This window comes from Ranitomeya imitator, chromosome 6, assembly GCF_032444005.1.
Source record: "Ranitomeya imitator isolate aRanImi1 chromosome 6, aRanImi1.pri, whole genome shotgun sequence".
NCBI classification, from domain to species: Eukaryota; Metazoa; Chordata; class Amphibia; order Anura; family Dendrobatidae; genus Ranitomeya; species Ranitomeya imitator.
In genome coordinates, this window is record NC_091287.1 from 10,636,762 (window position 1) to 10,651,192 (window position 14,431).

The 14,431-nt window shown below is 36.2% G+C and overlaps 1 protein-coding gene across 1 annotated transcript in view; it reads right to left on the bottom strand.

Annotated features, from left to right (window-relative positions):
• PTH1R (parathyroid hormone 1 receptor) overlaps nt 1–14,431 on the bottom strand; it is a 279,840-nt gene that overhangs the window by 28,339 nt on the left and 237,070 nt on the right. Inside the window, exons 6-7 of the mRNA XM_069729136.1 lie at nt 9,565–9,751; nt 9,011–9,164 (exon numbers count right to left, since the gene is read on the bottom strand). Of these exons, the coding sequence (XP_069585237.1) occupies nt 9,011–9,164; nt 9,565–9,751 (341 nt within the window). The remainder of the gene's footprint in view (nt 1–9,010; nt 9,165–9,564; nt 9,752–14,431) is intronic.

Here is a 14,431-nt window from a genome sequence, read left to right on the forward strand (position 1 = left end):
ACCGACTATTATCACGAGCATCAGTATTATAGTAGTTATATTCCTGTACATAGGGGCAGTATTATAGTAGTCATATTCCTGTACATAGGAGCAGTATTATAGTAGTTATATTCTTGTACATAGGGGCAGTATTATAGTAGTTATATTCCTGTACATAGGGGCAGTAGTATAGTAGTCATATTCCTGTACATAGGAGCAGTATTATAGTAGTTATATTCTTGTATATAGGAGCAGTATCATAGTAGAGATATTCTTGTACATAGGGGCAGTATTATAGTAGTAATATTCTTGTACATAGGAGCAGTATTATAGCAGTTATATTCCTGTACATAGGAGCAGTATTATAGTAGTTATATTCTTGTACATAGGGGCAGTATTATAGTAGTTATATTCTTGTACATAGGGGCAGTATTATAGTAGTTATATTCCTGTACATAGGGGCAGTATTATAGTAGTTATATTCCTGTACATAGGGGCAGTATTATAGTAGTTATATTCTTGTACATAGGGGCAGTATTATAGTAGTTATATTCCTGTACATATGGGCAGTATTATAGTAGTTATATTCTTGTACATAGGGGCAGTATTATAGTAGTTATATTCCTGTACATAGGGGCAGTATTATAGTAGATATATTCCTGTACATAGGAGCAGTATTATAGTAGTTATATTCTTGTACATAGGGGCAGTATTATAGTAGTTATATTCTTGTACATAGGGGCAGTATTATAGTAGTTATATTCCTGTACATAGGGGCAGTATTATAGTAGTTATATTCTTGTACATAGGGGCAGTATTATAGTAGTTATATTCTTGTACATAGGAACAGTATTATAGTAGTTAAATTTTTGTACATAGGAGCAGTATTATAGTAGCTATATTCTTCTACATAGGGGCAGTATTATATTAGTTATATTCTTGTACATAGGAGCAGTATTATAGCAGTTATATTCCTGTACATAGGAGCAGTATTATAGTAGTTATATTCTTGTACATAGGAGCAGTATTATAGTAGTTATATTCTTGTACATAGGGGCAGTATTATAGTAGTTATATTCTTGCACATAGGGGCAGTATTATAGTAGTTATATTCTTGTACATAGGAGCAGTATTATAGAAGTTATATTCTTGTACATAGGAGCAGTATTATAGAAGTTATATTCTTGCACATAGGGGCAGTATTATAGTAGTTATATTCTTGAACATAGGGGCAGTATTATAGTAGTTATATTCTTGTACATAGGGGCAGTATTATAGTAGTTATATTCTTGTACATAGGGGCAGTATTATAGTAGTTATATTCTTGTACATAGGAGCAGTATTATAGTAGTTATATTCTTGTATATAGGAGCAGTATTATAGTAGTTATATTCTTGTACATAGGAGCAGTATTATAGTAGTTATATTCTTGTATATAGGAGCAGTATTATAGTAGTTATATTCTTGTACATAGGGGGCAGTATTATAGTAGTTATATTCTTGTACATAGGGGCAGTATTATAATAGTTATATTCTTGTACATAGGAGCAGTATTATAGTAGTTATATTCTTGTACATAGGAGCAGTATTATAGTAGTTATATTCTTTTATATAGGAGCAGTATTATAGTAGTTATATTCTTGTACATAGGAGCAGTATTATAGTAGTTATATTCCTGTATATAGGAGCAGTATTATAGTAGTTATATTCCTGTACATAGGAGCAGTATTATAGTAGTTATATTCTTGTACATAGGAGCAGTATTATAGTAGTTATATTCTTGTACATAGGGGCAGTATTATAGTAGTTATATTCTTGTACATAGGGGCAGTATTATAATAGTTATATTCTTGTACATAGGGGCAGTATTATAGTAGTTATATTCTTGTACATAGGAGCAGTATTATAGTAGTTATATTCTTGTATATAGGAGCAGTATTATAGTAGTTATATTCTTGTACATAGTAGCAGTATTATAGTAGTTATATTCTTGTACATAGGGGCAGTATTATAGTAGTTATATTCTTGTACATATGAGCAGTATTATAGTAGTTATATTCTTGTACATAGGAGCAGTATTATAGTAGTTATATTTTTATACACAGGAGCAGTATTATAGTAGTTATATTCTTGTACATAGAAGCAGTATTATAGTAGTTATATTCTTATACACAGGAGCAGTATTATAGTAGTTATATTCTTGTACATAGGAGCAATATTATAGTAGTTATATTCTTGTACATAGGAGCAGTATTATAGTAGTTATATTCTTGTATATAGGAGCAGTATTATAGTAGTTATATTCTTATACACAGGAGCAGTATTATAGTAGTTATATTCTTGTACATAGGAGCAGTATTATAGTAGTTATATTCTTGTACATAGGAGCAGTATTATAGTAGTTATATTCTTGTATATAGGAGCAGTATTATAGTAGTTATATTCTTGTACATAGGAGCAGTATTATAGTAGTTATATAATTGTATATAGGAGCAGTATTATAGTAGTTATATTCTTGTACATAGGGGCAGTATTATAGTAGTTATATTCTTATACACAGCAGCAGTATTATAGTAGTTATATTCTTGTATATAGGAGCAGTATTATAGTAGTTATATTCTTATACACAGGAGCAGCATTATAGTAGTTATATTCTTGTACATAGGGAGCAGTATTATAGTAGTTATATTCTTGTACATAGGAGCAGTATTATAGTAGTTGTATTCTTGTAGATAGGAGCAGTATTATAGTAGTTATATTCTTGTACATAGGAGCAGTATTATAGTAGTTATATTCTTGTACATAGGGTCAGTATTATAGTAGTTATATTCTTGTACATAGGAGCAGTATTATAGTAGTTATATTCTTGTATATAGGAGCAGTATTATAGTAGTTATATTCTTGTACATAGGGGCAGTATTATAGTAGTTATATTCTTATACACAGGAGCAGTATTATAGTAGTTATATTCTTGTATATAGGAGCAGTATTATAGTAGTTATATTCATATACACGGGAGCAGTATTATAGTAGTTATATTCTTGTACATAGGGGCAGTATTATAGTAGTTATATTTTTGTATATAGGAGCAGTATTATAGTAGTTATATTCTTGTATATAGGGGCAGTATTATAGTAGTTATATTCTTATACACAGGAGCAGTATTATAGTAGTTATATTCTTGTATATAGGAGCAGTATTATAGTAGTTATATTCTTATACACAGGAGCAGTATTATAGTAGTTATATTCTTGTACATAGAAGCAGTATTATAGTAGTTATATTCTTGTACATAGGAGCAGTATTATAGTAGTTATATTCTTGTATATAGGAGCAGTATTATAGTAGTTATATTCTTGTACATAGGAGCAGTATTATAGTAGTTATATAATTGTATATAGGAGCAGTATTATAGTAGTTATATTCTTGTACATAGGGGCAGTATTATAGTAGTTATATTCTTATACACAGCAGCAGTATTATAGTAGTTATATTCTTGTATATAGGAGCAGTATTATAGTAGTTATATTCTTATACACAGGAGCAGCATTATAGTAGTTATATTCTTGTACATAGGGAGCAGTATTATAGTAGTTATATTCTTGTACATAGGAGCAGTATTATAGTAGTTGTATTCTTGTAGATAGGAGCAGTATTATAGTAGTTATATTCTTGTACATAGGAGCAGTATTATAGTAGTTATATTCTTGTACATAGGGTCAGTATTATAGTAGTTATATTCTTGTACATAGGAGCAGTATTATAGTAGTTATATTCTTGTATATAGGAGCAGTATTATAGTAGTTATATTCTTGTACATAGGGGCAGTATTATAGTAGTTATATTCTTATACACAGGAGCAGTATTATAGTAGTTATATTCTTGTATATAGGAGCAGTATTATAGTAGTTATATTCATATACACGGGAGCAGTATTATAGTAGTTATATTCTTGTACATAGGGGCAGTATTATAGTAGTTATATTCTTGTATATAGGAGCAGTATTATAGTAGTTATATTCTTGTACATAGGGGCAGTATTATAGTAGTTATATTCTTATACACAGGAGCAGTATTATAGTAGTTATATTCTTGTATATAGGAGCAGTATTATAGTAGTTATATTCTTATACACAGGAGCAGTATTATAGTAGTTATATTCTTGTACATAGAAGCAGTATTATAGTAGTTATATTCTTATACACAGGAGCAGTATTATAGTAGTTATATTCTTGTACATAGGAGCAGTATTATAGTAGTTATATTCTTGTACATAGGAGCAGTATTATAGTAGTTATATTCTTGTACATAGGAGCAGTATTATAGTAGTTATATTCTTGTATATAGGAGCAGTATTATAGTAGTTATATTCTTGTACATAGGGGAAGTATTATAGTAGTTATATTCTTGTACATAGGGGCAGTATTATAGTAGTTATATTCTTGTACATAGGGAGCAGTATTATAGTAGTTATATTCTTGTACATAGGAGCAGTATTATAGTAGTTATATTCTTGTATATAGGAGCAGTATTATAGTAGTTATATTCTTGTACATAGGAGCAGTATTATAGTAGTTATATTCTTGTACATAGGGGCAGTATTATAGTAGTTATATTCTTGTACATAGGAGCAGTATTATAGTAGTTATATTCTTGTACATAGGGGCAGTATTATAGTAGTTATATTCTTGTACATAGGGGCAGTAATATAGTAGTTATATTCTTGTACATAGGGGCAGTATTATAGTAGTTATATTCTTGTACATAGGGGGCAGTATTATAGTAGTTATATTCTTGTACATAGTAGCAGTATTATAGTAGTTATATTCTTGTAGATAGGAGCAGTATTATAGTAGTTATATTCTTGTACATAGGGGCAGTATTATAGTAGTTGTATTCTTGTACATAGGAGCAGTATTATAGTAGTTATATTCTTGTACATAGGGTCAGTATTATAGTAGTTACATTCTTGTACATAGGGGCAGTATTATAATAGTTATATTCTTGTATATAGGAGCAGTATTATAGTAGTTATATTCTTGTACATAGGAGCAGTATTATAGTAGTTATATTCTTGTATATAGGAGCAGTATTATAGTAGTTATATTCTTGTACATAGGGTCAGTACTATAGTAGTTATATTCTTGTATATAGAGGCAGTATTATAGTAGTTATATTCTTGTACATAGTAGCAGTATTATAGTAGTTATATTCTTGTACATAGGGGCAGTATTATAGTAGTTATATTCTTGTACATAGGAGCAGTATTATAGTAGTTATATTCTTGTACATAGGAGCAGTATTATAGTAGTTATAATCTTGTACATAGGGGCAGTATTATAGTAGTTGTATTCTTGTACATAGGGGCAGTATTATAGTAGTTATATTCTTGTACATAGGGGCAGTATTATAGTAGTTATATTCTTGTACATAGGAGCAGTATTATAGTAGTTATATTCTTGTACATAGGAGCAGTATTATAGTAGTTATATTCTTGTATATAGGGGCAGTATTATAGTAGTTATATTCTTGTACATAGGGGCAGTATTATAGTAGTTATATTCTTGTACATAAGAGCAGTATTATAGTAGTTATATTCTTGTATATAGGAGCAGTATTATAGTAGTTATATTCTTGTATATAGGAGCAGTATTATAGTAGTTATATTCTTGTACATAGGAGCAGTATTATAGTAGTTATATTCTTGTATATAGGAGCAGTATTATATTAGTTATATTCTTGTACATAGGGGCAGTATTATAGTAGTTATATTCTTATACACAGGAGCAGTATTATAGTAGTTATATTCTTGTATATAGGAGCAGTATTATAGTAGTTATATTCTTGTACACAGGAGCAGTATTATAGTAGTTATATTCTTGTACATAGGAGCAGTATTATAGTAGTTATATTCTTGTACATAGGAGCAGTATTATAGTAGTTATATTCTTGTACATAGGAGCAGTATTATAGTAGTTATATTCTTGTATATAGGGGCAGTATTATAGTAGTTATATTCTTGTACATAGGGGCAGTATTATAGTAGTTATATTCTTGTACATAAGAGCAGTATTATAGTAGTTATATTCTTGTATATAGGAGCAGTATTATAGTAGTTATATTCTTGTACATAGGAGCAGTATTATAGTAGTTATATTCTTGTACATAGGGGCAGTATTATAGTAGTTATATTCTTGTACATAGGGGGCAGTATTATAGTAGTTATATTCTTGTACATAGTAGCAGTATTATTGTAGTTATATTCTTGTACATAGGAGCAGTATTATAGTAGTTGTATTCTTGTACATAGGGGCAGTATTATAGTAGTTATAATCTTGTACATAGGGGCAGTATTATAGTAGTTGTATTCTTGTACATAGGGGCAGTATTATAGTAGTTATATTCTTGTACATAGGGGCAGTATTATAGTAGTTATATTCTGGTACATGGGGCAGTATTATAGTAATTATATTCTTGTACATAGGGGCAGTATTATAGTAGTTATATTCTTGTACATAGGAGCAGTATTATAGTAGTTATATTTTGTACATAGGGGCAGTATTATAGTAGTTATATTTTGTACATAGGAGCAGTATTATAGTAGTTATATTCTTGTACATAGGAGCAGTATTATAGTAGTTATATTCTTGTACATAGGGAGCAGTATTATAGTAGTTATATTCTTGTATATAGGGGCAGTATTATAGTAGTTATATTCTTGTATATAGGGGCAGTATTATAGTAGTTATATTCTTGTACATAGGGGCAGTATTATAGTAGTTATATTCTTGTACATAGGGAGCAGTATTATAGTAGTTATATTCTTGTATATAGGGGCAGTATTATAATACTTATATTCTTGTACATAGGGAGCAGTATTATAGTAGTTATATTCTTGTACATAGGGACAGTATTATAGTAGTTATATTCTTGTACATGGGGCAGTATTATAGTAATTATATTCTTGTACATAGGGGCAGTATTATAGTAGTTATATTTTGTACATAGGGGCAGTATTATAGTAGTTATATTTTGTACATAGGATCAGTATTATATTAGTTATATTCTTGTACATAGGAGCAGTATTATAGTAATTATATTCTTGTACATAGGGGCAGTATTATAGTAGTTATATTCTTGTACATAGGAGCAGTATTATAGTAGTTATATTCTTGTACATAGGAGCAGTATTATAGTAGTTATATTCTTGTAGATAGGAGCAGTATTATAGTAGTTATAATCTTGTACATAGGGGGCAGTATTATAGTAATTATATTCTTGTACATAGGAGCAGTATTATAGTAGTTATATTCTTGTACATAGGAGCAGTATTATAGTAGTTATATTCTTGTAGATAGGAGCAGTATTATAGTAGTTATAATCTTGTACATAGGGGCAGTATTATAGTAGTTATATTCTTGTACATAGGGGCAGTATTATAGTAATTATATTCTTGTACATAGGGGCAGTATTATAGTAGTTATATTCTTGTACATAGGGGCAGTATTATAGTAGTTATATTCTTGTACATGGGGCAGTATTATAGTAATTATATTCTTGTACATAGGGGCAGTATTATAGTAGTTATATTCTTGTACATAGGGGCAGTATTATAGCAGTTATATTCTTGTACATGGGGCAGTATTATAGTAATTATATTCTTGTACATAGGGGCAGTATTATAGTAGTTATATTCTTGTACATAGGGGCAGTATTATAGTAGTTATATTCTTGTACATAGGGGCAGTATTATAGTAGTTATATTCTTGTATATAGGGGCAGTATTATAGTAGTTATATTCTTGTACATGGGGCAGTATTATAGTAATTATATTCTTGTACATAGGAGCAGTATTATAGTAGTTATATTTTGTACATAGGGGCAGTATTATAGTAGTTATATTTTGTACATAGGTGCAGTATTATAGTAGTTATATTTTGTACATAGGGGCAGTATTATAGTAGTTATATTCTTGTACATAGGGGCAGTATTATAGTAGTTATATTCTTGTACATAGGGGCAGTATTATAGTAGTTATATTCTTGTACATGGGGCAGTATTATATTAATTATATTCTTGTACATAGGGGCAGTATTATAGTAGTTATATTCTTGTACATAGGGGCAGTATTATAGTAGTTATATTCTTGTACATAGGGGCAGTATTATAGTAGTTATATTCTTGTACATAGGGGCAGTATTATAGTAGTTATATTCTTGTACATAGGGGCAGTATTATAGTAGTTATATTCTTGTATATAGGGGCAGTATTATAGTAGTTATATTCTTGTACATGGGGCAGTATTATAGTAGTTATAATCTTGTACATAGGGGCAGTATTATAGTAGTTATATTCTTGTACATAGGGGCAGTATTATAGTAGTTATATTCTTGTACATAGGGGCAGTATTATAGTAGTTATATTCTTGTACATAGGGGCAGTATTATAGTAGTTATATTCTTGTACATAGGGGCAGTATTATAGTAGTTATATTCTTGTACATAGGGGCAGTATTATAGTAGTTATATTCTTGTACATAGGGGCAGTATTATAGTAGTTATATTCTTGTACATAGGGGCAGTATTATAGTAGTTATATTCTTGTACATAGGAGCAGTATTATAGTAGTTATAATCTTGTACATAGGAGCAGTATTATAGTAGTTGTATTCTTGTACATAGGGGCAGTATTATAGTAGTTATATTCTTGTACATAGGAGCAGTATTATAGTAGTTATATTCTTGTACATAGGGGCAGTATTATAGTAGTTATATTCTTGTACATAGGGGCAGTATTATAGTAGTTATATTCTTGTACATAGGGGCAGTATTATAGTAGTTATAATCTTGTACATAGGGGCAGTATTATAGTAGTTGTATAGTCAAATGACTCAGCAGAGGTGCAAGACTGAACATAATGTAAAAGTGATTGTAAATCTGTTCCTTCTTGATTTTTGCAGGGAAACAATATTTACGGAAATTTTATATATTTAAATCCGTCGTTCAGGAAATTGTTACACAGAGGAAACTCACCCCATCCAAAAAGTGTGAATCCCCAGAGATATTTTTTATCTGAGAAAAAAGCCATAAATATGAGACAATGGAGGTAAAGTCCTTCTACGAGGATCCAGTAGTAGTTGGTGGCCAAAAAATAAAGGAAGAAAGTGACAGTAACTTTACAGCCGACCTGAAGAGACAGAAGAGACAGAAGTGCCGTCACGTTGTGTCATCATCCACGGTCGCGGCCGTTAATACTATTCTCTATCACTGCTCGGTACATGTTTCTTTTAACGGTGGAAATTATGCAATTTTTCTAAAAACAAAATGCTACAAATAATATAAGACGTTCTGTTTTATCACTGCAATGTAATTTTATATAAAATATGAAAGGATGGAAAAAATCATTGGGAAGAGTAAAACCAGCTGGGTGTGAGTGTCCTGGCCGTTTTGCTGGCGGGGATTTCTATAAGTTTTCTGCACATGTTGAGAGGTTCATTTGGCATCAAAATAAATGACACCATATATATATATATATGTTATAAAAATAGGTTTTAGAATTTTTTTAATTCCTATCGTGTGTCACTTACAAACTGGGACTTGTCTGCGGGAGGAGCCTCCGTCATCGACTTCAAGTCCGTTTCTGAGAAACGCTCCATTTCTTCGAAGGGATTTCCGGAATAGAGGACGGCGTCTTTCACAAAGATACTGACGGCGCGCAGCATGAAGGACACGAAGAGGTGCATGTGGATGTAGTTCCTGGTGCAGTGCAGGCGCCTGCGGGGACACAAGTGATTTTTGCACATTTGATCAGCTCCTGTGATTAGAAGATGAAGACATCGTCATCTGGTCTCGGCCATTGCACAATAATACCGCCAGAGGGTAACGCGGCCTGTAATAAGTGGCCAATTATATTCCTTCCCTCCAGGGGCCTTTCTATTAGCCGCTCATGTAAATGTGGAGGAAGGAGAGGTGAAGGATGCTTCCCCTGAAGAGGGATTCATTAGGCCGACATGGCGTTGTGGCCGCCGCACAGTAATGCCGCCATCTCTGCACATTCAATATTCTACTAATGATTTCATTCTGTTTGGTTAAGTCAATATTGCTCTGATCACTGACTTGTCTGGAAACAATCACGATCACATCATGTATAGTTACATCATTACACGGTATGAATAATAATAGACGTACGGCACACAAGCTCCACCAGTAATCCATCTGCCGGCCTCACCCGGCTCCGCTACTTTGTATGTGCAGATGACACAAACCTCTGTGATGCTGCAGATACTATTCAGAATATTCAGCAAATTGGGTCTGTGCAATTTACTGTGGATCTGTCACCTGATTTCACAATACAAATTGGATGGATTATTGCATAGACCTCTTACACCCCTTTACCTGGTGTACTGACTTGGAAAATACATATCAGGATGGTTATAAAACTCATTATCCCCCATCCTATTCAGATTGACAGCTCCTCTGTGTACCCCCTCCCTGCTTCTACTGAACCTCTGCTCAAATAGCAAGATTCACAGCTCCTCAGTGTCCCTCCTCCCTGCTTCTACTGAACCTCTACACATGTAGCCTGACTGACAGTTCCTCAGTGTCCCTCCTCCCTGATGCTGAACCTCTGATCATGTAGCCTGCTTGACAGCTCTTCAGTGTCCCTGCTGCTCTTGAATCTCTGCTCATGAACCCTGGTTGACAGCTCCTCAGTGTCCCTCCTCATGCTGCTGAACTTCTGCTCATGTAGCCTAATTGGCAGCTCCTCAGTGTCCTTCTTCCCTGTTGTTGAACCTCTGCTCATGTAGCCTGGTTGACAGCTCCTTAGTGTCCCTCCTCCCTGATGCTGAACCGCTGATCATGTAGCCTGATTGACAACTCCTCAGCGTCCCCTCTCCCTGCTTCTGCTGAACCTCTGCTCATGAAGCCTGATTGAAAGCTCCTCAATGTCCCTCCTCCATTCTGCTCTTGAACCTCTGCTCATGTAGCCTGATTGACACTCCTCAGTGTCCCCCTTCCCTGCTGTTGAACCTCTGCTCATATAGCCTAATTGACAGCTCCTCAGTGTTCCCCCTCCCTGTTTCTGCTGAACCTCTGCTCATACAGCCTGATTGACAGCTCCTCAGTGTCCCCCATCCCTGCTGTTGAACCTCTGCTCATACAGCCTGATTGACAGCTCCTCAGTGACCCCCTCCCTGCTGTTGAACCTCTGCTCATACAGCCTGATTGACAGCTCCTCAGTGTTCCCCCTCCCTGTTTCTGCTGAACCTCTGCTCATACAGCCTGATTGACAGCTCCTCAGTGTCCCCCATCCCTGCTGTTGAACCTCTGCTCATACAGCCTGATTGACAGCTCCTCAGTGTCCCCCATCCCTGCTGTTGAACCTCTGCTCATACAGCCTGATTGACAGCTCCTCAGTGTTCCCCCTCCCTGTTTCTGCTGAACCTCTGCTCATACAGCCTGATTGACAGCCCCTCAGTGTCACACCTCCTTGCTCGGTTGAACCTCTGCTCATACAGCCTGATTGACAGCTCCTCAGTGTCCCCCCTCCCTGCTGTTGAACCTCTGCTCATACAGCCTGATTGACAGCTCCTCAGTGACCCCCTCCCTGCTGTTGAACCTCTGCTTATACAGCCTGATTGACAGCTCCTCAGTGTCCCCCCTCCCTGCTGTTGAACCTCTGCTCATACAGCCTGATTGACAGCTCCTCAGTGTCCCCCCTCCCTGCTGTTGAACCTCTGCTCATACAGCCTGATTGACAGCTCCTCAGTGTCCCCCCTCCCTGCTGTTGAACCTCTGCTCATACAGCCTGATTGACAGCTCCTCAGTGACCCCCTCCCTGCTGTTGAACCTCTGCTTATACAGCCTGATTGACAGCTCCTCAGTGTCCCCCCTCCCTGCTGTTGAACCTCTGCTCATACAGCCTGACAGCCCCTCAGTGTCACAGCTCGTTGCTCGGTTGAACCTCTGCTCATACAGCCTGACTGACAGCCCCTCAGTGACCCCCCTCCCTGCTGCTGAACCGTTTTCCCTACTTCTTCAGCATTCACGCTTGTCTCGGCAGAGTTGTCTCCAATGATGTCTCACTGATACTGGTGGGCATTCTCAGCCCCCATTATTCCGTATACGCATGGCAGTCACTGGCAGACACAGATAGAAGGGCCCCTCTGCAGTAATATTACAAGGGTCCTTCTATCTGTTACGGAAGCTGCTTTGGAGATGGATGTGGCCCCCAACCTCTTGGGCCCCTATGTGACTTCACAGGCTGCACCAATGTATCACACATGGGAGACAAACCCTGGAGGATGAGGATGATGTCCATCAGTCCCATCTCCTTACGAGCTGCAGAGGTGGAAGGAGGACCATCTATGTATCGGGTGATGGAGGGTCTCCATGAAATGATGAGTCCTCTCTGCTTGTCACCTTCTTGGGCATCAGTTGGGTCTCTGATAATCTGGTCACAGGGGGATTGTGGAGGATTACTAACAACGTGTGATTTCTTAGTGCACAGCACCACCGCAGTGCGCAGGTTGTGTGTGGTACTGCCGCTTGGCTCCATTCACTGTCCATGGACAGGAGCGGCTATTCCTAGTCGTGGACGGCCGTTCCAAGCCTTGAAGTCAAGCAGCGCTCGCTTGCTCTCTTTTAGCTTCAAGAATTAGTGTTGTACGTTATTTCTCCCATCCATCTTATGTTGTCTTCTTTGCTATCGATGGCGACCTGCCGAGCCGTGATCACCAATCTCATCATCTAATTAATGAATGCAACGCACATTTCTCTTCAAGTACAAGGCCAGCTTTTGTTTTCCTCTTTACAACGAATAAACATTTCATTCTCTCCATAGATGTATTATGACCGGACCGCCTGAAAATTCAGCATAAATAAAGTAGAGAAAAATGTTCATTTTCAAGATAATGTTGCTGCTCGTAGTAAGTGTTTTATCTCATCCCTGTATTCACAGCTACACTGCTCAGTAATGCTGTGCAATGTCTTCCATTCTGCTGCTTCTGAATATGTACTTATAGAGACAGGAGAGCAGGAATCCCTCATGCTCCGAGTGCTGTGCATGGCAGACATCACAGCTGCCTGTTCCCACCCACTCAGAGACAACTGAAAATCAGAGACAGAACCGGAAGATCTATGTAATGGCCAGAAATAGTTTTATACTAGTAAATGTTCAATCTTCTCCCATTGCTGTATTAATGGCTACACTGCTCAGTACTGCTATAAATGTGATCTATGCCACTGCAGATTATATCTAGTAGGTGCATAAGTCTTTATCTCATCCCAGTGCTGGATACACAGCTACACTTCTCAAGTCTGCTGTATAGTGTCCTCCATACTACCGCTGCTTTCTATTAAGTGTTTTTTCTCACCCAAATGTTGTTTTCTGGGCTACATTGCTCTGTACTGTTGTATAATGTCTTCCATATGCTGCTGCTTTTCCAGTAAGTGTTTTATCTCACCACGCTGCTGGATTTATGACTACACACTGTTCAATACTGCTGTTGTGTTGCCCTGGTCCAGCAGCCAATCCTCAGTTTTGCGTTCATCATCCTTGGGCCTTCGGGCACTTATATTGACCTACAAGATTATGATATCATGGTGTGGCACACTTTGTGATGTCACGTGACTGGAACTAACATGATGTTATGATGTCACAAAATCCAGTAAGTGCCAAAGATGCCCAGGATGCCTGGCACAAAAGTAAATACCAGCTGCCAATGAGGACAGAGTGGACAATGGACCAGGACAGTTACTCATCTCTCTTACTGTAGAATGTTTTCTATGTTTCTGCTGCTTTTAAATAAGTGCTTCTCAGCTCAGTGCTGGATTCACAGCTACACTGCCCAGTAATGCTGTACATTATCCTCCATGCTGCTGCAGCTGCTTTTGGTCATATGTTTCATAGAGACGTGAGAAAAGGAATCCGTCATGTTTGTGTGTGCTGTGTATGGAGACATCATAGCAGCTAGTCTACACCTACCAGCTCAGAGACAACAGAAAATTAGAGAGTCTGCAGAAGGGAAACTGGTGAAATATGCAGGGCAGAAGTGATATAATCCCTCATGTCTGTGTGTGCTGTGTATGGAGACATCATAGCAGATAGTCTACACCTACTAGCCCAGAGACAACTGAAAATTAGAGAGTCTGCAGAGGGGAAACTGGTGAAATATGCAGTGTAGAAGTGATATAATTCCTCATGTCTGTGTGTGCTGTGTATGGAGACATCATAGCAGATAGTCTACACCTACTAGCCCAGAGACAACTGAAAATTAGTGAGAGAGTCAGCAGAGGGGAAACTGGTGAAATATGCAGGGTAGAAGTGATATAATCCCTCATGTCTGTGTGTGCTGTGTATGGAGACATCATAGCAGCTAGTCTACACCTACCAGCTCAGAGACAACTGAAAATTAGAGCGAGAGTCTGCAGAAGGGAAACTGGTGAAATATG